Source organism: Penicillium rubens, assembly GCF_028828025.1.
Source record: "Penicillium rubens strain IBT 27055 chromosome Unknown utg000003l_segment0_segment0, whole genome shotgun sequence".
Classification (NCBI taxonomy): Eukaryota; Fungi; Ascomycota; class Eurotiomycetes; order Eurotiales; family Aspergillaceae; genus Penicillium; species Penicillium rubens.
The window spans coordinates 6,709,766-6,731,507 of record NW_026890601.1 but is presented as its reverse complement, the minus strand read 5'-3'; the positions used below and the strand labels follow the sequence as shown (position 1 = coordinate 6,731,507).

At 49.8% G+C, this 21,742-nt stretch overlaps 8 protein-coding genes across 8 annotated transcripts; 3 read left to right on the top strand and 5 right to left on the bottom strand.

Annotated features, from left to right (window-relative positions):
• Positions 1 to 43: 43 nt before the first annotated feature.
• On the bottom strand, positions 44 to 1,586 carry N7525_008802 (uncharacterized protein; the record flags this gene model as incomplete). Its single annotated transcript, XM_002562867.2, has 6 exons — positions 44 to 561; positions 627 to 694; positions 754 to 1,136; positions 1,204 to 1,271; positions 1,334 to 1,370; positions 1,458 to 1,586. 6 exons carry the CDS (start codon positions 1,584 to 1,586, stop codon positions 44 to 46), a joined length of 1,203 nt encoding a protein of 400 aa, XP_002562913.2.
• A 1,060-nt stretch (positions 1,587 to 2,646) lies between these two features.
• On the bottom strand, positions 2,647 to 4,621 carry N7525_008801 (NADP-dependent isocitrate dehydrogenase; the record flags this gene model as incomplete). Its single annotated transcript, XM_002562866.2, has 6 exons — positions 2,647 to 3,071; positions 3,126 to 3,622; positions 3,675 to 3,711; positions 3,775 to 3,958; positions 4,087 to 4,122; positions 4,340 to 4,621. 6 exons carry the CDS (start codon positions 4,619 to 4,621, stop codon positions 2,647 to 2,649), a joined length of 1,461 nt encoding a protein of 486 aa, XP_002562912.1.
• An 864-nt stretch (positions 4,622 to 5,485) lies between these two features.
• Positions 5,486 to 8,758, bottom strand: N7525_008800 (C-1-tetrahydrofolate synthase; the record flags this gene model as incomplete). Its single annotated transcript, XM_002562865.2, has 5 exons — positions 5,486 to 5,594; positions 5,648 to 8,175; positions 8,228 to 8,265; positions 8,320 to 8,340; positions 8,410 to 8,758. The coding sequence occupies 5 exons, from the start codon at positions 8,756 to 8,758 to the stop codon at positions 5,486 to 5,488; spliced, it is 3,045 nt and encodes a 1,014-aa protein (XP_002562911.2).
• A 541-nt stretch (positions 8,759 to 9,299) lies between these two features.
• tif34 (translation initiation factor eIF3 subunit i) lies at positions 9,300 to 10,544 on the top strand (the record flags this gene model as incomplete). The annotated part of the gene is made up of 5 exons (XM_002562864.2): positions 9,300 to 9,326; positions 9,393 to 9,899; positions 9,954 to 10,070; positions 10,124 to 10,300; positions 10,362 to 10,544. The coding sequence occupies 5 exons, from the start codon at positions 9,300 to 9,302 to the stop codon at positions 10,542 to 10,544; spliced, it is 1,011 nt and encodes a 336-aa protein (XP_002562910.1).
• A 780-nt stretch (positions 10,545 to 11,324) lies between these two features.
• On the bottom strand, positions 11,325 to 11,850 carry mbf1 (multiprotein-bridging factor 1; the record flags this gene model as incomplete). The annotated part of the gene is made up of 2 exons (XM_002562863.1): positions 11,325 to 11,633; positions 11,695 to 11,850. 2 exons carry the CDS (start codon positions 11,848 to 11,850, stop codon positions 11,325 to 11,327), a joined length of 465 nt encoding a protein of 154 aa, XP_002562909.1.
• Positions 11,851 to 13,525: 1,675 nt separating this feature from the next.
• Positions 13,526 to 14,535, bottom strand: N7525_008797 (SH3 domain-containing protein; the record flags this gene model as incomplete). The annotated part of the gene is made up of 4 exons (XM_002562862.2): positions 13,526 to 13,648; positions 13,702 to 13,926; positions 13,978 to 14,410; positions 14,473 to 14,535. 4 exons carry the CDS (start codon positions 14,533 to 14,535, stop codon positions 13,593 to 13,595), a joined length of 777 nt encoding a protein of 258 aa, XP_002562908.2. The 3' UTR covers positions 13,526 to 13,592.
• A 1,231-nt stretch (positions 14,536 to 15,766) lies between these two features.
• N7525_008796 (ankyrin repeat domain-containing protein) lies at positions 15,767 to 19,353 on the top strand (the record flags this gene model as incomplete). The annotated part of the gene is made up of 3 exons (XM_061214501.1): positions 15,767 to 15,859; positions 15,924 to 16,440; positions 16,493 to 19,353. 3 exons carry the CDS (start codon positions 15,767 to 15,769, stop codon positions 19,351 to 19,353), a joined length of 3,471 nt encoding a protein of 1,156 aa, XP_061068932.1.
• A 947-nt stretch (positions 19,354 to 20,300) lies between these two features.
• N7525_008795 (AIM24 family protein) lies at positions 20,301 to 21,628 on the top strand (the record flags this gene model as incomplete). The annotated part of the gene is made up of 5 exons (XM_061214500.1): positions 20,301 to 20,337; positions 20,392 to 20,409; positions 20,462 to 20,911; positions 20,996 to 21,345; positions 21,407 to 21,628. 5 exons carry the CDS (start codon positions 20,301 to 20,303, stop codon positions 21,626 to 21,628), a joined length of 1,077 nt encoding a protein of 358 aa, XP_061068931.1.
• Positions 21,629 to 21,742: the final 114 nt, after the last annotated feature.

Sequence of the window (21,742 nt, the reverse complement as noted above, 5' to 3'; positions counted from 1 at the left end):
TTGATGTTGCTGTACATATATACACCCCCATCTGCCAGCAAATTCAAATAGGAGCATTCATTTTCTCCCTGTAGTCCGGAAACTCGAAATCCACGAAATCCCTCTCAACACTAGAATTCGAGCGAGGATTCTCAGGCGCGGTATGACTCCTCGCTGCCACCGCCCCCTCCCCCATATCTAGGTGGACACCATTCGCAGAATGAGGTTCGATATCAGGGGTAGGAAGAGTGTCGGACTGCATCCTCAACTCCCGTTTAACACGGATCCCCTCCTCATTCTCGTGGTCTTCTTCATTCGTATTGACCTTGGAAATACTAGTGCAGTAGCTCGCCGGTCCGGGAGTGAAGAGTTCGTTGCACCAGATCCCGCCATCACGGTTGAGAGGCTCGGTCATCTGCGTTCTACTGGAGCGACGCTTTGAGGCTCTAGATTGTATCGGTCGCGGGAGGAAGCAGAATGAGAAGATGCGGGAGAGGAGTGGGTGGAGTGGTGGGAGGGAGATGCAGATGATGGATACGTTTGCCTCTAGGGAGGACCAGAGGGCTGCTTGGGCATTTTCCTCTGTTAGTGTGTTAGCGTTTTCGTTCAACTTTTATTTTGCAGCGTAAAAATAGCTACAATCTTACCGAGAAAGTCTCCTCCGCCAACCATGATGCTCAATGGATACAAGCGAGCGGAGCTGGTGCCAATAATACTATAAGAACAGTCAGCGTTGTCCCCAAGATCAATGTCAAGCCATGTATTTCCACTTACAAGATTCCGAGGCTGAAAACCACAAGTATTCCCCACTTTTGCCTTTTAGGTAGTTGTAACTTCCACAATAGCGGCATGGGCATAACCAATATCACCAGATCAGTAGATGTCTGGAGTGCCGCATTAGTGAACCAGACAGGGGCGGCAGGTAGACAATTTGCCAGGCGGACGTCTTCGGAGGGATCCCAGAAGGCGTTGACAGGAACGCAGAAGAAGAATCCGCTCAGTGTCGTCCATAGACCTATGATGACGAGGGCTCCCATGATGATATAGGTAGCTAAGAGGAAGGGACGGGGACGGAACAGACGGGCGAAGAGCGTAAGGGCGGAGAGCTTGGCAAAGATCATGGTCATGTTGTAGAAAGGGACCGAAAGCCATAACCACTGCGGTTGATTTCATTAGTGACTTGTTCTCCCCATGATTTGATAGCAGGAGGGTTTCCTTTCGTACAAATAGTTGGTTCTGGAGGTCATATTCAGAAAGTTTGCTTGAGTGGATGCCAATGCCATATTTTCGTTCTGCAGGGACTTGTTAGATTGAAATGTATACTACTAGGGCATTGATGAGACGGACTACTTACCAAGAATTATACAGGCATAAAAAGCCAGATCGCAGATCTATGATGGGTGATTAGCATGGGGTTCCGGTACCTCATCTGAGAGATGTATGTCCTCGCGGTATATCTAGAAGATAGATGTACATACCAATGCACATGATATGATCAAATCATCCAGCCCAGGAGCCTTCACCATGTAGATCCGAGTGTATAGCCGGAGGGCGACAACCAAAAGCGCCAGGCCTGTGAAGACCGACGTGATCACAACAACATACATTCGATCGGCAAGACAAAGAATTGATCAACCTTTAGACGTATGTCATTGCATTGGACGGAATGTAGTGGAACTGTGCCACCACACTGCAGGTGAGTAATGAGGTGAAATCGTAGTATAGCAAGAAAAGAAGCTTAATCCCGAGTTGAAAGTAAAACAAAAAGAGAGAAAAAAAAATGACTGTCTTGCAGTCAGATCGGCAGAATCAAGGACACACCCAGGCCCCTGTCTTGCAATGAATTTTCCGTCCATGGTCGTTCGTCCAGCCATCAAAATGATAGAAGAGAAAATGGCCGCATTAGGAAACTGATATAACCACTTGCGTCAAGACCTCGATCTAGGTCGGCTAACTAAAGTTAAAAAGAGATGATTGGCTGTCCGGATAAAGTTGTGGGGCTCGCGCATCCGGCTCGCATCCCAATTGGTTCAAAGTGTTGATGATTGCTTGGTAGCCCGTAACTCTGGAGAAAGCAACCAGTGCAATGAGATCAGATACACCTTCTGTGTGGGTGCTATCTTGCTTAGGGTTGGACGTTAGTCTTTCGGTTCCGAGGGAAACTAACACTTCCCTATTGAGGAGATGTGCTCCGAGTTATCCATCGATATTGATTTTCAGTATGTAGTTTTCCGGCTATTCAAGTGCATTGTGGCGTTGGCGAAATTTCCATCCCAACATAGATATAAACGAAATGTTTTATGCTCCGGTCTGGACGTGTGTGGAGGGTTACGTGGAACCTATAATGGAGCACTCTATTTACCAACGGGGAAGTGAGGTAGGCATGAAGTGGTAGAGCCGGGCTAATGGAACGCAAACGCTGGAGGTCGTGAATGGACTCTCAGGTCGTAGACGTGGACAATTAGTAGACTGTGACAGCACCTGAAACAGGCATAGGCACCGTTTTTGAGACTAGCTGCGTCTATGAAAGATTTATAGAAAGTATACAGAATGGCAATTCAATTGCAAACTATACAAAAATGACCAATCAAAGCCAGGCCAATGCCGTTCCGCTAGGGATTCTAAAACGGGAGTATCTCAAATTTTGCAGCAAATGGGAAAAACAATCTACAGGCGAGCCTTGAGGTTGGCCTTCAGCCTCCGCTCAACGGCAGCCATGTACTCGCCAGTGGTGACCCAGGACTCACGGTCCTTGCGGCCACAGGCGAGAGCCAGATCCTTAGTCATGATAGCCTCGTCGTTGACGACGTCAACGCAGGCGCGCTCGAGCTCCTCAGCGAAGGTGACAACCTCGGGGGTGTTGTCGAGCTGGCCACGCTGGACGAGACCACGGGTCCAGGCGAAGATAGAGGCAATAGGGTTGGTGGAAGTCTCGTTACCCTTCTGGTGCTCACGGTAGTGACGGGTCACGGTTCCGTGTGCGGCCTCGGACTCGTAGGCAGAGCCGTCGGGGGTAGCCAGAGCGGAGGTCATCAGACCGAGAGAGCCGAAGCCCTGGGCGACGATGTCGGACTGGACATCACCGTCGTAGTCTAAACGCGGGTGTTAGAGAAAATTAAATAAACCAACGTAGGATGGAAACTCACTCTTAAGAGCCATGACGAAGCCACCCTCGGACTTGATCATCTGGGCAACCATATCGTCAATGAGACGGTGCTCGTACCAGATGTTCTTGGCATCGAAGTCCTTCTTGTAGTCCTTCTGGAAGATCTCCTCGAAGATGTCCTTGAAGCGGCCATCGTACTTCTTGAGGATAGTGTTCTTGGTGCTCATGTAGAGGGGAAGACCCTTCATGAGGGCCATCTTGAAGGAGGAGTGGGCGAAGCCAGCGATGGACTCATCGGTGTTGTACTGGCACTGGGTGACACCACCGCCCTGGAAATCGAAGACCTGAACGCGCTCGGGCTCACCTCCGGCAGGGGTGTAGACCAACTCGAGCTTACCGGGGCCAGGAATAACACGGTCCTGGGCACGATACTGGTCACCGAAGGCGTGGCGGCCAATAATAATAGGCTTAGTCCAGCCAGGGACCAGGCGGGGAATGCGGGGAATGACAATGGGCTCACGGAACACGGTACCGCCGCTAGATATATTGTTAGTGAATGGTCAGAGCCAATCGGATTCAATCTACTCACAGGATGTTACGGATGGTGCCGTTGGGGGAGAGCCACACTAGAAATGGTTAGCTTTTTGCCATTAGGCAAAACGGACTTCCGCAGAGCTTAATGAGCTTACTCTTCTTCAGCTTGAACTCCTCAACACGGGCCTCATCGGGGGTGATGGTGGCACACTTGACACCAACACCGTACTTCTTAATAGCCTCGGCGGCATCGATGGTGACCTGGTCATTGGTCTCATCACGGTACTCAATACCCAAATCGTAGTACTTGAGATCGATATCGAGATAAGGCAGAATCAACTATAGGCAGCCAATTAGTATGAGCATGAAACCGGGCCGGTATGGGTTGTGACGTCTCCACTGCATGCACCTGCAACGGCGGCGATCATGCAGGTCTGGCCCGGGCGAGAAGGGGACGATAAGCTTACCTTTTCTCTGATTTCTTGCCAGATAATACGGGTCATCTATGTTCACGAAGATCATCCGGTTAGCACATGTCAAGGATGAGTTTCAAAGCGTTGCGGGAGCGTCATTGTCCGATTGACACATGAATTATTGTGATATTCCCCGTATTTCCCCGCGTTTTCGACGAAAACGCGCCAGCCAAGCACGAGAATATGCGGGTTTGTGAAACAGGCTGATTGAAACTTCGAACTATAAAAGGAGAGGGATTTCCCATACCTCATCACCATCCAACTCGACCACAGGGTTCTTGACCTTGATCTTGGTTTCGGAAGCCATAGTGCGGATTTGAGTGATAGACGAAGGGATCGATCCGGACCAGCGGGAAGAAGCAGCAACTCGATTAGTTCGTTGAGAGAGGGAGGTAGAGGAGATAGATCTCTTAGAAAGTGAAGAAGTGAAGGAAGAGGAAGAAATAAGACGAGAGGTAGAAGAGAGAGGGGCAGGAGGGGTCGCGAGGGACCGACGAGCGACTGCGGAACTGGACCGGAGAGCGTTCATCGTGGGATCCTAAGGACGTCAGCGCCTATTTCGCAGACTCTGTTTGGCTGAGCGGGAAGTAAGTCGCCTCACTCGCTGGTTTACAACCGAGGGAATGAGCTTCGGCAGAAAGGAAAGTGTGGAGTCGGGAAATTTCCCGGAGAAAGGGTAGAAAGAAGATGCGATTTCCGGGACTTGGGTAAAGGGTCCACGGCAAGACGGGAATTGATCGGAATAAGATGAGTAAGGCAAATAGGAAAGGGAGAATTACCGAATAGCAGTGAGACTGGATAGTTAAATGGAGAGTAGAGGAGGAAAAAGCCTTGTCCGGTGCAATGGAGGTTGGGGATCTTAATAACAACTCCGCAAAAAGAAGCGCCGAAGCCGGACAGTCACGAGATATGAGATATTTGGAGATATTGAAGGGTTTGGAATGTTTTTGAATGGCAATTTCACGTGGATATCTCTGTTTCTTTAAATCTCTCCTTTCAAGGTCAACTGACTCACCGGTCTGATCGTTTATCAGCTAAAATTTTCCATCAAAGCTCCATCAACCGACCCGCTGAAGAAGCCTATACGTGGTGATAAGAGCGATTCCCGGAGAACGGAGCTCAACTCCGGCCTTGACCGGCTCTCCCTTTTTGACCCCGGAAAAGCTCCAACCGAATTGTACGATTTAATATATCCAGTGGGAAAAATATATATTGATTATGAAATAATATATCGAAATGAATTTCACGTGTCCAATTGCCCCGGATTGCGCAGTGTTGAAAAATATCCATCTAAGGGTCCGATCAGACCCCAATTATCGTATGTGTTGAAGAATCGAAATTCGAACAGTGGTATATGCAAGCTCCAAAAATATCTCCGTATATATATTGTACCCTAGAACAGCCCGTCGATATCACCAGTCTCGGTGTCGATGTCGACGTTAAGGTAGCCGGGGGCAGTGGGTAGTCCGGGAATGGTCTGAATATCGGCAGCCAAGGCGTAGCTATAGCTATGTTAGCGTGACAGTTTCCACATAATGCGGTAACAAAAACTTACAGGTATCCAGCGCCCACAGCCAATCTAACATCCCGAATGGGCACAGTGAAGCCGGTGGGGGCGCCCTTGAGAGCTGGGTCATGGCTGAGTGAGTACTGAGTCTTGGCGATACAGATCGGCAAGTTAGAGAACCCTTGCTTGGTGTAGGTGTCCACCTTCTTCTGGGCCAATTCGCTGAACTCGACCTTTTCGGCACCATACATGGCCTGGCCAATGCGCTCAATGCGCTCCTGGATAGTACCATCAAGTCCGTAGAGAAGCTGGAAGTGCTTCTCCTTGGAGCTGGCGGTCATGACAGCCTTGGCCAGATCAACGGCGCCGGCTCCACCCTCAGCCCAGTGGTTGGCAGGGACGGCATCCTCAGCACCAGCAGCGATCGCCTCCTCTCTGATGACAGCAATTTCGGCGTCGGTATCAGTCTCGAACTTGTTAATCGCGACCACCACCGGGACGCCGTACTGCTTGGCGTTGGCAATGTGCTTGCGCAGGTTAACACAGCCCTGGCGGAGAACATCCACATTCTCGGTGCGGTAAACCTCCTGCAGAGGGGCACCGGGCTTGATTTCGGGGCCACCGCCGTGAACCTTCAGCGCACGGACAGTAGCCACAATGACGACAGTGTCCGGAACCAGACCAGAGGAGCGGCACTTGATGTTAAAGAAGCGCTCACCACCCATTGTGAAGTCAAAGCCAGCCTCAGTGACCACGAAACCGGTCTTGGCTTCATGATCCTCATCAGGCTCGGTACCGGCAAGCTTCAGGGCAAGCTTATCGGCGATGGCGGAGCTGGCGCCAATACTGATGTTGGCAAAGGGACCAGCGTGCACCATAACAGGTGTGCCCTCCAAACTCTGCATCATGTTTGGCTTAATGGCATCCTTCATCAAAGCGGCGAGGGCACCACCGGCACCGATGTCGTCGCAAGTCACGGGGTCGCCGTTTCTAGAAGTGGCAACCACCATACGACCCAGACGCTCACGCATATCTTCCAAGTCGTTACTCAAGGCAAGGATAGCCATGCACTCACTAGCGACGGAAATGTCGAAGCCAGTCTCGCGGGACAGGCCCTTCTCGGTGTCAGCCTGGCCGACAGTGATGCCACGCAAGTGACGGTCATTGACATCGAGAACGCGGCGCCAAGTGATGGTCTCTGGGTCGATATCAAGGCGGGCAAAACGAGTAATTTCCTCCTCAGTGAGATCGTCTGGGTTAGTCTTCTCGATGCCCAGCTTCTTCAGACGTCGGAACATGATGGGCTTGAATTCGCGCTTGCCCTTGCTAGCAGGGACAAGACGCTTGTAGAGAGCTGCATCTTTCTGGGTGGACTCATGGAACATGCGAGTCTCAATAGCCGCAGCGAGAAGGTTGTTCGCGGCGGTGATGGCGTGGATGTCACCTGTCAGGTGGAGGTTGAACTCGTCCATAGGAATAACCTGACTGTAGCCTCCACCAGCGGCGCCACCCTTGATGCCGAATGTAGGGCCTTGGCTGGGCTGTCGGACGTTTGCAAAGGAAATGCGGTTAAGGTGGGCACCGAGTGCTTGAGTGAGACCTAATGTGGTGGTGGACTTGCCCTCACCGAGAGGAGTGGGTGTGATACCGGCGACCAAGATGTATCTTCCATTGCGACGGTGGGCGAGGCGGTCCAGCACGCTCAGGTTAATCTTGGCCTTGGTGTGGCCGTAGGGCTCCAACTCATGAGGGGCGATACCGACCTCAGTGGCAATCTGGGTGATGGGCTTGGGGTACTGAGCCCGCGAGATAGCAATGTCGGAAGGCACAGGGGTTTGTAGGCGAAGAGGAAGAGGGGTAACGTGGCGGTCCTTCTGTTTCTCAAAGTAGCCCTTGGCGGAATGAACCACGTTCTTCAACAACATGGCCACTGTCATGGGACCAACACCACCGGGGACGGGAGTGATCTGTGAGGCTACCTGGGAAGCAGACTCGAAGTCCACATCGCCGACCAGTCGCTCACCGGACTTCTTAGTCGCATCAGGCTTGTAGTTGATACCAACATCAATAACCACAGCACCGGGCTTCAACCAGTCGCCCTTCACAAGCTCGGTCTGGCCAATGGCCGCCACAACGATGTCAGCGGTCTTCACGACGCGGGCAATATCCGGTGTCTTTGAGTGGCAGACAGTAACGGTGGCATCGGCGTTCTTAAGCAAATAGCTGACCGGGCTGCCGACGATGTCACTGCGTCCCAGTACCACTGCCTCCTTGCCGGCGGGGTCCACGCCGCTTGCCTTGAGTAGTTCCATAACCGCCAGAGGTGTACACGGAGTGAACAACGGGCGACCGCCTCGCTTAGCCAACTCGCCGATATTGATTGCGCCGAAACCATCGACATCTTTCTCATCTGCAACAGTCGACGTGATTGCATGCTCAGACATATGACTTGGGAGGGGCAATTGAACGAGTATACCGTGGATCGCGGGGTCATAGTTGGCTTTAGTGATCTCTTGGATGAGCTCCAGCTCGGTGCTCGATTCAGGAACGTTGATCAGGGTGCAGATGATGTTGGCCTGGTGGATAAGGTCAGATAATGTCCCAAATATCCCAAATAGCAAGTCATACCTCCTGAGCGGCCTTCAGCTTCATGCGCACATAGGTACCTAAGCGACATTAGTCCAACAGACCTTCTCAATGCTGTTTGTAGATAGACCAACTAGAATCCGATCGACTGCCGACTAGATAGAATCATCACGTTAGTATCCAACACTGCCATGATCGTCATGCTCTAAGAAGGGCAAGCTTACCTTGGAAGATAACCAGGTTTGGCTTGAATCTAGGATTGTTCACTTGAATCTGCTCGATCTCGGACTTCAAGCCCTGGCGAATGCTCTTCGCGATGGCAGTGCCATCAATCTTGGCGGCAGCCATTGCTGACCCGGAAAACTTTCGGAAAGGTGGGATAGCGGGGCTAATTGGAGAAAAGTTGACCTGCACTAGAGACCCGACGGATGTTGAACGAAGTCCTCTGACTCCCTGGACAGAGGAATACTTATGTATAAAAGAACGAGATAGGAAAGGAAGATTTCGGAAGGTGCCCGCATGCACTTGGAGATAAAAAGTGCAGCGGGGTAGGGCAGCGGGGACGAATGGCATTTATTGCTTGTTTGGGGCGACCCCTCGGAGCTGTTACCGGCGTTGCGAAAAAGAAATCAACAATTAGGCCTCAATTTCACGTGCAACACTCGAGAGATACACTGGGGTAAAAGCCAGCCCTGTCAATTTGGAGATATTCCCCTCACATTCACCTCATCTCTTCTTTTTTCCCTGCATTTAAGCTCATGCGGAGAGTCGGGAGTTTCCCGGGGACCTCCTGGTCTCTGCCTGAGGCAAAATTGCCTTTCTGAGCCGCATGAGTCATCCGGGACACGTTAACCTTTTCGGGGACACCAGCTAGGGCTTAGGGTATCCAGATAGCAATCACGTGGAGATATCGGACCGCGGATTATATTAGCCTCCGAATGAGGCTTGGCATTGAGGGCCGAGTGTGCGATGAAATTCACTAGTCAAAGAAAGTGAGGTTGACGAGGTTGACCCCCCCAAAAAGCCACTCCGCCTTACCCCTTCTGAGCCGAGCGTCTCAGATTTTTCCCCTCCGATACTCCATCTCGAAGACCCTAACACCTCACCCTTCGAAATGCGGCCTATTTTGCTTTCCGGCCATGTGCGTTGACTTCTTCGAAAACTTGCTGGATCCACAGAGACTGACCGCAGCCAACTATAACAACAGGAGCGGTCCCTGACCCAGATCAAGTTCAACAGCGATGGCGATCTCCTCTTCTCCGTCTCGAAGGATAAGATTGTGTGCGCATGGTGGTCCGCCAATGGCGAACGTCTCGGTACCTACAACGGCCACCAGGGTGCTGTCTGGACAGTCGACGTCAGCCCCAACACCATTCTTCTTGCGACCGGATCAGCAGACAACACCGTGCGTCTATGGAACGTCAAGACCGGCGAGTGTGTGAAGGTGTGGGAATTCTCGACAGCCGTCAAGCGCGTGTCATTCTCCCCCGATGGAAACAGACTTTTGGCAGTGACGGAAAAGCGCATGGGTTTCAATGGTACTATCGCGGTTCTCGATATCAGCTACGGCGAAAACCTGAGCGCACAGGCCGCCGAGCCCACCTTGACCATCGTTTGCGAGGAGAGCAAGGCCACCGTGGCGGGGTGGAGTTTCCTGTCCAAGTACATCATTGCGGGGCACGAGGATGGCAGCGTCAGCCAGTACGATCCTAAGGTATGTTTCTTTTAGGGTGGTTCGAGGGGCGTGGAATGCTAATGCCATCTCTAGTCTGGAGATCAACTCGAGAACGTGCAAATCCACGAATTCGATAGCCAAATAACCGACATTCAGTTCGCGCCCGATCGTCTGTCTTTCATTACCGCGTCGAAAGACAAGTCAGCCAAGGTATGTTCCTTTGCAGATCATTCTATAAGGCAATCCCCGCTAATAACATGCAGCTCCTGTCCTCCCGCAACCTCGCCATCCTCAAGACCTATATCTCCGACACTCCTCTCAACACTGCTAGTGTGACACCCAAGAAGGAATTCGTCATCCTTGGTGGTGGTCAAGCCGCCATGGATGTCACCACCACCTCCGCCCGCCAGGGTAAATTCGAAGCTCGGTTCTACCACAAGGTGAGTCCAATATGCGCTCGAGTGACTTAACTCGCCCCATACTAATATTATTGTTATCCAGGTGTTCGAAGATGAGTGCGGCCGCGTTCGTGGCCACTTCGGTCCCCTTAACACTATCGATGTTCACCCCGCAGGCACCGCATACGCCTCTGGTGGTGAGGACGGATACGTTCGTGTCCACCACTTCGACAAGTCATACTTCGACTTCATGTACGAGGTTGAGCGGGAGCAAGCGCGGAAGTAAAGAGAGGATGTGGTGAAGAATGTTGGGATGCGTCGTGTGCATGTGTTTACGAGGCGAAAAGACTTGGGACAAATCCCCCAAGTCCCGCATACGGAATGGGATGACCTTCCGGTCCACGATTTTCTCATTTCATTGATTCCATGATCAAATCGGAGTTGGTACCTTGTGTTTGTGTCTTTGTTTAATAAAAAGATGACAGAGTTCTTTTTCTGAGCTCTTATGTCTGTCCTGGTCCTCCGCGAAAGAGATGAAAATCGGGTAAATAGACAAAATCAAAGCTTTGCAAATCTTCAAATTGCGCTGGGATAGCGCCGCTGGCATCGAACAGAGCATGGATAGGTGGTTTCTATGTATTAGGACAGAACTACGTATATACATAATCTGTCACAGTACCTACATACGCTCAGTCTCCAGGGCTTCGTGTGCATGTTATGTGAGAGCTATAAAACCGACCTTGGTCATCCATCTATATGTGCTTGAACTTATATACCCAAACGCAAATTACAAGTAGGGAAGTATATGATAATATCAAAATCTGAGGTATCTCATTTATACAATTTTTTTTTCGTGATATCTTCTCTAAGCCCGTTTCCCATGCAAGGCCAGCGCTAATCCGACCAGCAGAAAAGAAACCCGTAGAAAAAAACAAAAAAAGGTGACGTCTCATGAAAATGAAGGAGGAACATGACAGTCATAGAGCGCAAAAAAGCAAATGCAGAAAACTTGAGATTCGCCCCAGTCTCATTCCCAAAGGGATAAAGGCCATGGACTCAACCCCATCTATTTCTTCTTAGGGAACTTTTCAGAGCCGATGTCTGAACCCCGCAGCTTAATGTTCAGCACACGCTCCATAGAGCCGAGAACCTTCTGGTCGGGGGTGGCGGTTCCACGCTCGAAGTCCTGGACAATGGTGATAGTGGTGTTGCACTTGGTGGCGAGTTCCTTCTGAGTCATCTTGTAGCCTTCCTCAGTGCGGCGTCTCTTGATTGCGTCGGCGACGGCGTGGCCGACGGTCTTGGGCTTGACGATATCGTCGCTGCGGTCGACCTTGGTCAAGTGTTGGCCTTCGGGGGCACCTGCCTTGGCGCTCTGGAGAGTGGGTTAGTAAATCAAGGTCATCTTTCCGGATTTCAAAGGTGTTTTCACATACAAGGTTACCGGTGGTGTACTTCTTCTCGGTGTAGACACTGCCAGAGCGCTGAGCGGCGTTCAGGGCACTCTTGCCCTTGACGACGGTCTCGCGGGGTTGAGCGCCAGCTCCGCGGAACTTGCTGCCAATCTTGGTGGTGCTTTCCCAGTCAGACATTTTGAAATGAGGTTTGATTTGGCGGTGTGGGTGAGGTTGGTAAGAATGATAGGTGAGGGTGGAGATGACGTTGGTCGTGTGAGGGTAAAGAGAGAAATGCAATTTATACCGATGACACAGAAGCTTCTCGAGGGAGGGGAGCCCGCGCTAGTCCGTATTGGGCTTAGCGTATATCTGGGTCAAAGGCGTTCTTGTTCGTACTGTGGCGAAGCCCTCTTTTATATTTGAAATCATTTGCTATTTCTATCAGTTCTGTATGACTATCTGTAGCTTTCTTCAGGGGATCACCTCTTTTCTAGTGTTTCAATACTGCCCTAGGGGTTCACTATGCCCATCGGCAATCCCCCACCACATTGATCGCCACAGCCACCTGCAATCATAAAACTACACACTATTTTATCCATGGATACATTCAAGACTCATTCCAACAACTGAAAATCTAGCGCAAGTGTAAATGAGTTTCTCAACAATACTATCTCTCCGTTCATCTGTATATAAAGCATATAGAATCAGTCCGCTTCAGACCATCAGCAAGACCATGATGAACTCGCCCCACAACTTGATGTCATAAGGTTTTGCGTGCACATTCTCAGCCCTAATCGCCGATACCAGGGGAGAAGGGCAACAAAATGTGCCTCGAGAACCAATGCCACTCACAAGCGGCATGTCCGGTGCAGTGTTGTACCAAAGTAAGCACAAGAGTCACAATGAGTCTTCAATCAAGGGCCCCCACGATGAGGCTGAGCAGAAATCGGGCACCAGGATAGGCTTAGCCTCTCCTCATGGTACATGATCCATTGCCCTAGCGATAAGTTAAGCCTACGGACTCTGCGGCTGGTCGGCTACTCAATCTAAGAGCAAAGTACAAGGGATGTTGGTTCTCGTTTGTTTCTTGCCAGTTAATCTTCCCTTTTATATCATTGTTTCCACCGCGGGAGACATGGGGAGGCGGTGATATACGTAGCAATATGAAGAGTTCGTCTGAAATCCATCGCCCACATATGAGAGGAAAACAATAATTACATGACAGTAGTATCCTCAAGTCTTCTTTCGGAGACAAAGAGCCATCTTCCATGAATAGCTTCTCGATCATGGAACCTTATTGCTGTTCAGCATGCAGCTTGGAATATAATTCTTCCGAGGCTTATGTTCAAGGAGCATTTTCCCCCAATCAGTCCCCACGCGCACCATCTTATAGGAGTGACCATGCTTAGGCATCGTCTTGGGGAACGACCAATAAACGAACTAGGACAGAAATTGACGGGCCTGTCCATATTTGATGCAGCTATAGTAGTAGTGTTTAATTAGAAAGCTTATTCCCGACCCGAACTCATCCTTTCCATCCTCATTCCTTCTCGTTGTATGGGTTCTTAAACTTGTAGCAGGGATTCCTAGTCTTTCTCTTATATTTGGCTTCCATCGGGTCTTCTAATAACCTACATAGGTTAGCTTTTTGTGGCTGAATGATTCAAGCTTTAGGGAACTTCGGATGTGATACAGAATTTCAGGAAAGTCATTGGTTGAGATATGTATGTAGCCCTAAAACTAGATCATATCGCAATAAAGAGCTAATTAGCGTTTGTAACACTGGGATCACCGAAATATTTGGCCATAAGCCCGCCAATAAGCGATGCTGGTTGAGTCCAGTCAATCCATTCGAAGCAAAATTTCAATCCACCAACGCCGTATCAATGAAAGTGAATACGAAACAAAATGCCCAGCAAAATAGCTTGGCCGTATGATTAGAAGATGCTGTTCACGATGTTGGAGCCAACAGTAGCACCGGCACCGAAGATTGCTAATATCAAGTTAGAAACAGAACAACGAGTACCAAAAGTATATAAGACCTACCGGCATTGCCCAGTTTCTTTCCGAACTTCTTGCCTCCTTCCTCGAACTTGTTCTTCTTTGGGTCGTTGGGGTCTTCAGGCTGTCCACTCTGGCTAACTGCAAGAGGCATGTTCCCATAGTTTGTAGGCGGGGGCGAAGAAATGCCAGCCTTCTCGTTCACGACGTTAACATAGCTTCGAGGGAAGATACCCTCCTGGCCAGTCCGCTCGTTGCGACCACGCCACCCTGTTTATCATTAGCTTGGTGTCCATATCAGATAAGAACGAAATATCATACAGTCGTCATTCATGTGCTCGATAATCTGGATGCGATCTTGCGGCTGCAGGGCCAAGTCACCGGCGTCGGTAGGTGTGTATGCGTACATGGCCGAGGCAAGACCCAGGACTGGCGGGACTTGGGGATAAGCTGGCGGGGCCTGCGGGGGCTGAGCTTGCACTGGAACATGTTGATTGTGCATAAAGGCTTTCTCATTAATCGACACATTGTTCATCTGTGAGACAGGAGGCGAGTATGAGGGCGTGTAAGGGGCCGGAGGGGGCTGCGCTTGCACTGGCACATGCTGGGCAGGCGCAGGCTGTGCCTGTTGTCGGGGCGGCGATGGTGATGTGTGCACCGCCCGAGAGGTTTCGGAATCGGTGGGTAGCTGTGACAGAATGGAAGAGAGCTGTTGGGGAGTGATCACGGAGGCATCGGCAAGGAATTCTAGTTCCTGAATTATGTTGTATTAGTACCTGGATCGCATTTCAGGAACGGGAAGCCGGGAAGCCATACCGTCCGGACCATGCGGAGCGACCGGGTGGTCATGGCAGATGCGAACTCGCTGGAGGCCGCCATTATGGAAGGACACGGTGGTTGAGATTGAAGGAGACAATTGCAGAATGACAACAGAGAAAAAAAAAAAAAACTGGAGTCGGGAGAGTCAGGAGACACAGGGGTTGCTAGGTCGGGTGTTATTATGTAGCCTAAGCCAAGATCTGAGAATCTCCGCCCTACGACGTCAACTGTAACATTGACATCAACTGTTCAAGATCATAAATTTCCCTATTTTATTCCAAATTCTTATGAGATTTGAATTGCCTCCCAAGGTCTTATACGCAGTGTCCCCATTTCCTCTCTGAGTTTGATGAACTGACCCCGGAATATATATAAACTGGTCAACAAGCGACTTGACCTGACCTCGACACAGACGTTGATATACAACATCCCCTTCTGTTCAATCCGAAACTCGACCTTAGCAGAGTCAATTCCTTGAAATTTCCAACTTCCATAACAGCAGGAGTCTCCATTCGCCCGTAATGCTGAGAACCTCAACGCCACTCAGGTAGACCATGTGGTTGTCGATAGCCGCGATTTCCGTTGATTTCACACTGTTCCACACCCCTGGCCCGAGTGCAGGAGAGAGCGCATATCTCTTCTCTTAGATTTGTCTGTCTCCCCAGTTTTGCCCGGGTTCGATCAATCCTGCATCCTAGAGCCCCAGAATAAGAAGCAAAAGAGCCAAGAAAACATGTTGATAGCCCAACAATCAACCACACTACACCGCTAACATCCCTCCTTCTCCTCCCCGCATAACAGACATCATATATATATTAACTTCCTCTAAGCCACCCTGCAGCAAGGATAAGTTACGCGCTGACCGAAGAATAGCCCCCCATCTAGACCCGCAGCCCGTGTTATAGCGCGATGCGGGCCGCAACTAGTGCAGTGACAACGGAGACTTTCGCCAGCGCAGCGCTTACACGCCTGCGCTAGGTACACTAGTGGGTTTCAGACCCCGACAAAATTAAAGCCATGATGATAGTTTTCTTGATATCATTAGTTGGCGTTCTATTATTGCCATGGGGGAGACGCCTCGCGAGCATGGGGCTCTGTTCCTCGGCTCCGAATCGAGTGAGGATCGGCACAAGATGTCCATCGATGGCGGATGGCGGATCGAGCGGTGTTCACTTAAGAGAGCGTGGTTGGGCACTTGTTCGAGGATGTTCTGTCAGTTCTATTAATTCTTTCGTATGGTCTATGTCTTTACTATGAATTGATGTGTTGGTGATTTACAATTATTCTTACGATGCTTTCTATACTTTTCTTTATATCTTTGTTCCCTTTTGTTAAGGCGGATGATGACTGGGATGATTTTACGAACAATCTTGCTACGGACTTGGTATGTCCATATCTATATGGGCTAAACGAGGTTCGGAGTGGATGTGCTGATGTTTCGATCAAAGGCTCCTCTAATCACCTTGTTCGGTGAACGACTTACGAAACAATTTCTCTCTGAGTCTATCAGTATTCTTGATAATGTCATCTTCGCCCTTTCGCCTCTAGGGGTCTTGACTGCTGTCGTGTCGGTGATCAGGATCTGTGGAAGTTCATCCCTCAGAGCATTCGTCGGACGAGCACAAGAAGGTCCTGCCGAAGCTGAGAGTGAACTCCTTCCTTGCGTCTCAGAATCAACTGCAGAGCTCTTTAATGACGGTGGCATCACACGAGTCTTTGGCCGGCCCAAGATCGTGGAGATAGTTGCTTGGCAGGATGTGAATCATAAGACCGGAGAAAAGGAGACAAAAATTGGCACTTTGAAAGATGCCCTTGAGGAAAAAGCTTGGTCTTGCAATAATAAAGTTTTGCCTACTGAACTGCCTGAACTGGACATTCCAAATCTATCCTTGAACAAGGGAATCAAGAGGAGAGATCAATTTTGGTTCCATTGCGCTGCAATACTTGGTGGCGTACTGCAGACTGGTCGGTGCTTCTCTTCCTTTGAGCCCGAGATAACACTGACAATCCATTTAAGGTACTATTACGTACGCTACACTCACGGTGTTTGTATGTCCCCAGCATTTTAAGAAAGACGACAAAGCTGTCGCCTCATACGCATTCCCACTCTATCTCATCGGGACAACCCTTCTGTTTCTGGGGATGTTCTTCTGCGCATTCATTATGGAACGTTCTTCGAAGGAGTTCTATCTCAAAGCAGAAAAGCCAAGCAAGATATACTGGCTGCAGCCCGGTAATCAAGACGTGGGTGACCAGGTCTTCAATGCTTTCTTGGCTGTCAATGAAGGGCCCGAGTCTTCAATGACCAAGAAACTTCGTTATACCAAATCGATCAGAGATCGAAGATTTGATAGAAAGTATTTGGAGATTTACTCTACCCTCACATCGACGGTTTTGGGATTCATCTTCCAGTTTATTGGACTGAGAGGCCTTCATGCATCTGTCATCCTAGCCCAGCTTGGGTCCACATTCATAATGTCTATTATACGTACCTGTCTACGCACAGAAAGAATGGCACCAGACGAAAATAAGATGAAGGATGACCGTGACCTCATGGGTCATAAACAGCAGGAGCTAGACGCCTTCGCCTTTTATCTCGAGAACGTCGAATATTTCAATATGGTCTCGCTTCCTGATCGGCCAGCCAAGATACCTTCACCCAGGTTCGTGCCTCACGTTGACGCGCCATTGGCAAGACAGTTGATCCGAACACGAACTCAGCTTGCCAATCTCACATCTAATTCAAACCAGAGCTTCAGTGCTACCTGGGACGACATGCCTATTCGACGAATGGCTCACAACCTCGCGCAAACGATCGAGTCGACGATGGATTTGATCTCTGGTTGGGGAGTAGACCTCGGGAAGACCTTTGAGTTCCGGCTCGGCTTTGAGTGCAGGGGTGCTTCTCCAGGTTCTGTCACCCAGTCTCCGGGAACATATTCCATTGGTCTGATGCGTTGTGGTGATGCCCTTCGATGGAAAATGGAAGTCAGCGAGATGGAAGCAATACTTGGCCTGTGGACCTGGTCTCTGTATAAGTCCGGCGATGACTGCAAGTTTTCGAGACTCTTTCGTCTTGTCGGACTGAGCGAAGAAGAGGCCAGCAAGGAGGAGACTTACCTTTACTTCCACAAATGGATATTCCGACAAACAGAGGCCCGACTGGCCCCGTCCGACCTGATTGATGACTCCCGACGATTATTCGGCTTTGAGCCTAAGGAAGGCCTTCCCTTAGGGAAACTTCTGGTTATCAAGACTGAGAATGAAGTGGAGACAATGGCTGCCCAGGATATCTTTATTCAGTTCCTCAAAGAAGTTTGCCTCAATGTGAAGGAGCTGGGAGGGGAAGTTGATGTCGTCTCTGGTATACAGAACTCGCTTTTGGGTTCCTGTACGCGAATTGATGAACTGGTATCCTGCTTTGAAACCCATTCTCTTGGATCGAGGGAGGATGCATTGCTATGCATTGTTCCTGTTTTGAGAAACCGAAACCTTTTGCCTGACCTTGCAGCTGACTGCGCTAAAGTCAGAGCGCGGAGAGAACACCTCATAAGCCAGGGAAAATGGAAAGACGTCTTTGGATTGCTTCGTTGGCTCTGTGAAAGGTCAGAGGGTCCCCAATTCCAACGGTCAGTCTACGAGTTAGGAAATATTTGCCGCCGCGCATTGTTGAACAACAGCGAAACTGTCCGCAAGGAAGGGTTCGCGCAAGTTTGCAAGCTTCTCAACTCAGATATAAGAGAGGAGTTTCTACAGACTCAGAGAATATCGCTGCCTTCTGATTGGGCCATGTCACAGGATCGTATTGAATGGTGGCGCTCATTCTCTAGTCAACTAGGCTGGACCGCATGGACTATTTCAACAAAAGTACCGGGAATGAACTTCATGCAGCCAGCTTTAAAGTCGCTTAATGCACCGGAGAGCTTGCCTGGCTTGATTGGCACCGGCCAGGATATAGAAGCAACTAAAACGGGCATTCGCGCTATGCAAGAGTGGCTCACGCTGCGGGATATCGATAATGCTGGGTGGAAACGCTCTGCAGAAGACGAAGAAGAGAAATGGTGCTTTGATTGGGCAGTCGAAAACGAATACCACTGCTTGCTTTATTTCCTTTTGTCAAAATGGGTGGAGCTGAGGGAGGACACCCCGGTCCTTATCGCCGTTGGATACTATCTTGCAGCAGACAAACATTCCCATCTGGCTATGGAGATCCTTCGTCGACAGGGTACCGATATTGACTCCCCTGATGTACAAGGTTGTCCCGCGCTCTTGAACCAAGCGGCAATTGGGAACGTGGAAGGGGTAGTAACGTTGCTGGACAATGGCGCCGATCCTAATGGCATCAACAGAGCTTCCCACACGAGGCCACTGATCGCAGCTGTATACGGAGGACATCTTATGACTACAGCATCACTTCTTCAATACGGAGCCAACGCAAACATTACGGATCAGCATGGAATGACGGCGCTGTGGTGGGCAATCGCCAGTAGGTATTTTGATATTGCTGAGCTGCTTTTATCCAGTGGCGCAGGGACAGAATCAGTCGGCTCTGATGGCTTGACACCACTTCTCTGGGCTGCAACCGAAGAACATCTTGCCGCCCTCGAGTTGTTGATAAAGTATGGAGCGGATATCAATGCCCAAGATACCGACGGGAAAACTCCACTTATGCGGGCAGTGTCTAGAGAACGTTCTCTGCCAGTGCTTCGGGTACTGTTGGACAAAGGAGCTGATGTCCATATGGAAGACGACAAGGGGCGTACAGCCCTGGATATGGCAAGAAAAGCGAACTTCCATGAGGCTGTAGCCATACTGAAGTCATCAGATCGCAAGTCCGTGACATCTTGGCTACCTGATCTCACTTCAAGATCTCCTTGAAAGAAAGCTTCATCTCTCTTCCCAGTTAGTTTTTATTCTGTTATGACAGGCAGGCAGGCAGATGCTGGGTTGTCAGGCTTCACATATTTGCTAACTAACTAACTAGTTAGTTAGTTAACTAGCATAGTTAGTTAGTTATTAGCTAGCCTCACACAGATAAAATTCAACCTTCTCTCTCTCTGGCCTCTACCAGACCACATCCATGATTCGGTCTCTTTGTCACTTCGAATTAAATCAAGGACATTCATTTGGAAGGTAATTTGTAGTAGCCTTGCAATTGATCTCCCATCATATCGGCTATACTACCTACCGTCTGGCGGAACCGTCAACGGTGACATCGAGGCCCCCAGCTCACAGCCATTGGGCTCTCAAAGTTTCTTTCCTCTTGGCCTCTATGGAGTAGTACAGTGGCCAATAACGATCGCCAGTCGAGTCGGGTGGCCCGTGGACTTGGCCTATCAAGTTGTGCAGGGGGCACATAGGGAGGGGCAGCTAAGCGCTCGGCGGGGATGAGCATGCAGTAGTCTAGTGTGACGGGGAGTACATAACAAATTGACTCTCGATCTGTAAGTCTTTTCTGTCACACGGGTGATCACTTCCTATGTTAATTCTGGCCTAATTTTAGCCGGAGCTTCCAGTGCGGAGTTGAAGTTGCTCTTAAAAAGAATGGCCCGCCGCAAGATGTTGTCCCTCCTTGACAGCTTCTTCTCCAACCCTAATAACGCTCTCCCTAAGCTTCCCAATTTCCAATTCGTCGAGAAGAAAGTAATTGCAATTTTGATTTGATTGTATTCGTTGGAAGATACCATATTTGATTGTCGTCTACCCCGCAACCCAACAAGCTCGTGAGTGTCATTCGACGGCAGCTGGAATGACATTCTAATCATTGAGCAGCTTCATTCAATTGACCTACCTATAAGTCTCCTGATTTGGACTCTATTTTCACCATGTCACAACATGAATATCCCCCTCCGCCTATGTCTGGTAAGCACACAATTCTTGGGAAACGCGCGCAGGCTGGCTGACTTAAATATGTAGCTCCTCCAACCCAGACATGTAACTAATATCCCTTCAGCTCGAATCAATTTTATACTAATGCGCTGGGTAGCATTTACACCATTCAATCAGCCACACTTCGCTCAGCCCCCCAGACAAACACCTCCGTCAAATGGAGGCTACCCAATACCTCAATCCTCAATTAGCCCACCCGCCATGAGCCCACCAACGAACAAACAGGGCTATTCCATGGCCGAATATCCAGCTCCGCCATCAGCCAGTCCACCACCCCCTGATCAGATTGCCGAGCAAAATCAGGCAGCATTCCGTCAAAATCAGGCTCTGGGCCGGCTGTCGATTTCCTCTCAGACCCCACAGACAGTAACGATGGAAAAGATGCCCGGAGGAGCACCGGCCTATGGACAGTTTGTCGGAGCACACTCGACTAATCAGGATGATGTTGGGGTATTCAATGGTGGCAGCTACAGAATCAGCCACCGAGATACGAACTCACTTTTGACACTGCAATTGGCAGTGGGTTGTCCTTTGACTGCTAGGCCAGGTAAGAGAGCACTTTGATAAACACTTGTCCAATGTGTCAATTCCATTAGTTCGTTGGTGTTCAAGTAAACTCACATTGTGACAGGTGCAATGATTGCAATGTCGCCAACAATGACGCTGAGGGGAAGCTTCTCTTTCTCATTCAAGAAATATATCATTGGTGGCAGTATGACTACGTCACACTACACTGGTCCTGGGGAGTTACTTCTAGCGCCCCCTATGCTGGGAGATATCGTTGTCCTCCCGATCGATACGGGAGAGGCATGGAATGCCGGAAGGGATTCCTTCCTAGCCCACACTTCCGGTGTTCATCATGAATACCAGTCCCAGGGTTTGATGAAAGGGGTCTTCTCCGGAGAAGGATTCTTCGTCTACGAGTACACAGGCCACGGTTTGCTTTGGTTGCAGAGTTTTGGAGCAATCGTCAAGAAAGATGTAACTTCACTCGTATCCTACCCTTTGCGCCATTGTTCTACTGACACGAGTTTATATCCAGCTTAGAGAGGGGGAACTTTACTTCGTCGACAATGGTCACCTTGTTGCATGGAAATGCGAGTACGAGATTGAGCGACCTGCTTCTGGTGGGCTCTTGTCTAGTTTCAGTTCTCGCGAAGGACTAGCTTGCAAATTCAAAGGCCCGGGAACCGTATACCTGCAAACCAGAAACCTGAAGGCCTTCGCTGCCCAGATGAAGGTCACCAGCTCCTATTTGCGATAGAATGATTCTATCGCTTTGATCCAGTTGGACAAATCCGGAGCCAGCAATTTGCAGGTCGAATTTCGATACTTCGATTTGATTTCGCGAAATACGTTTTGGGTCCCAATATGACAT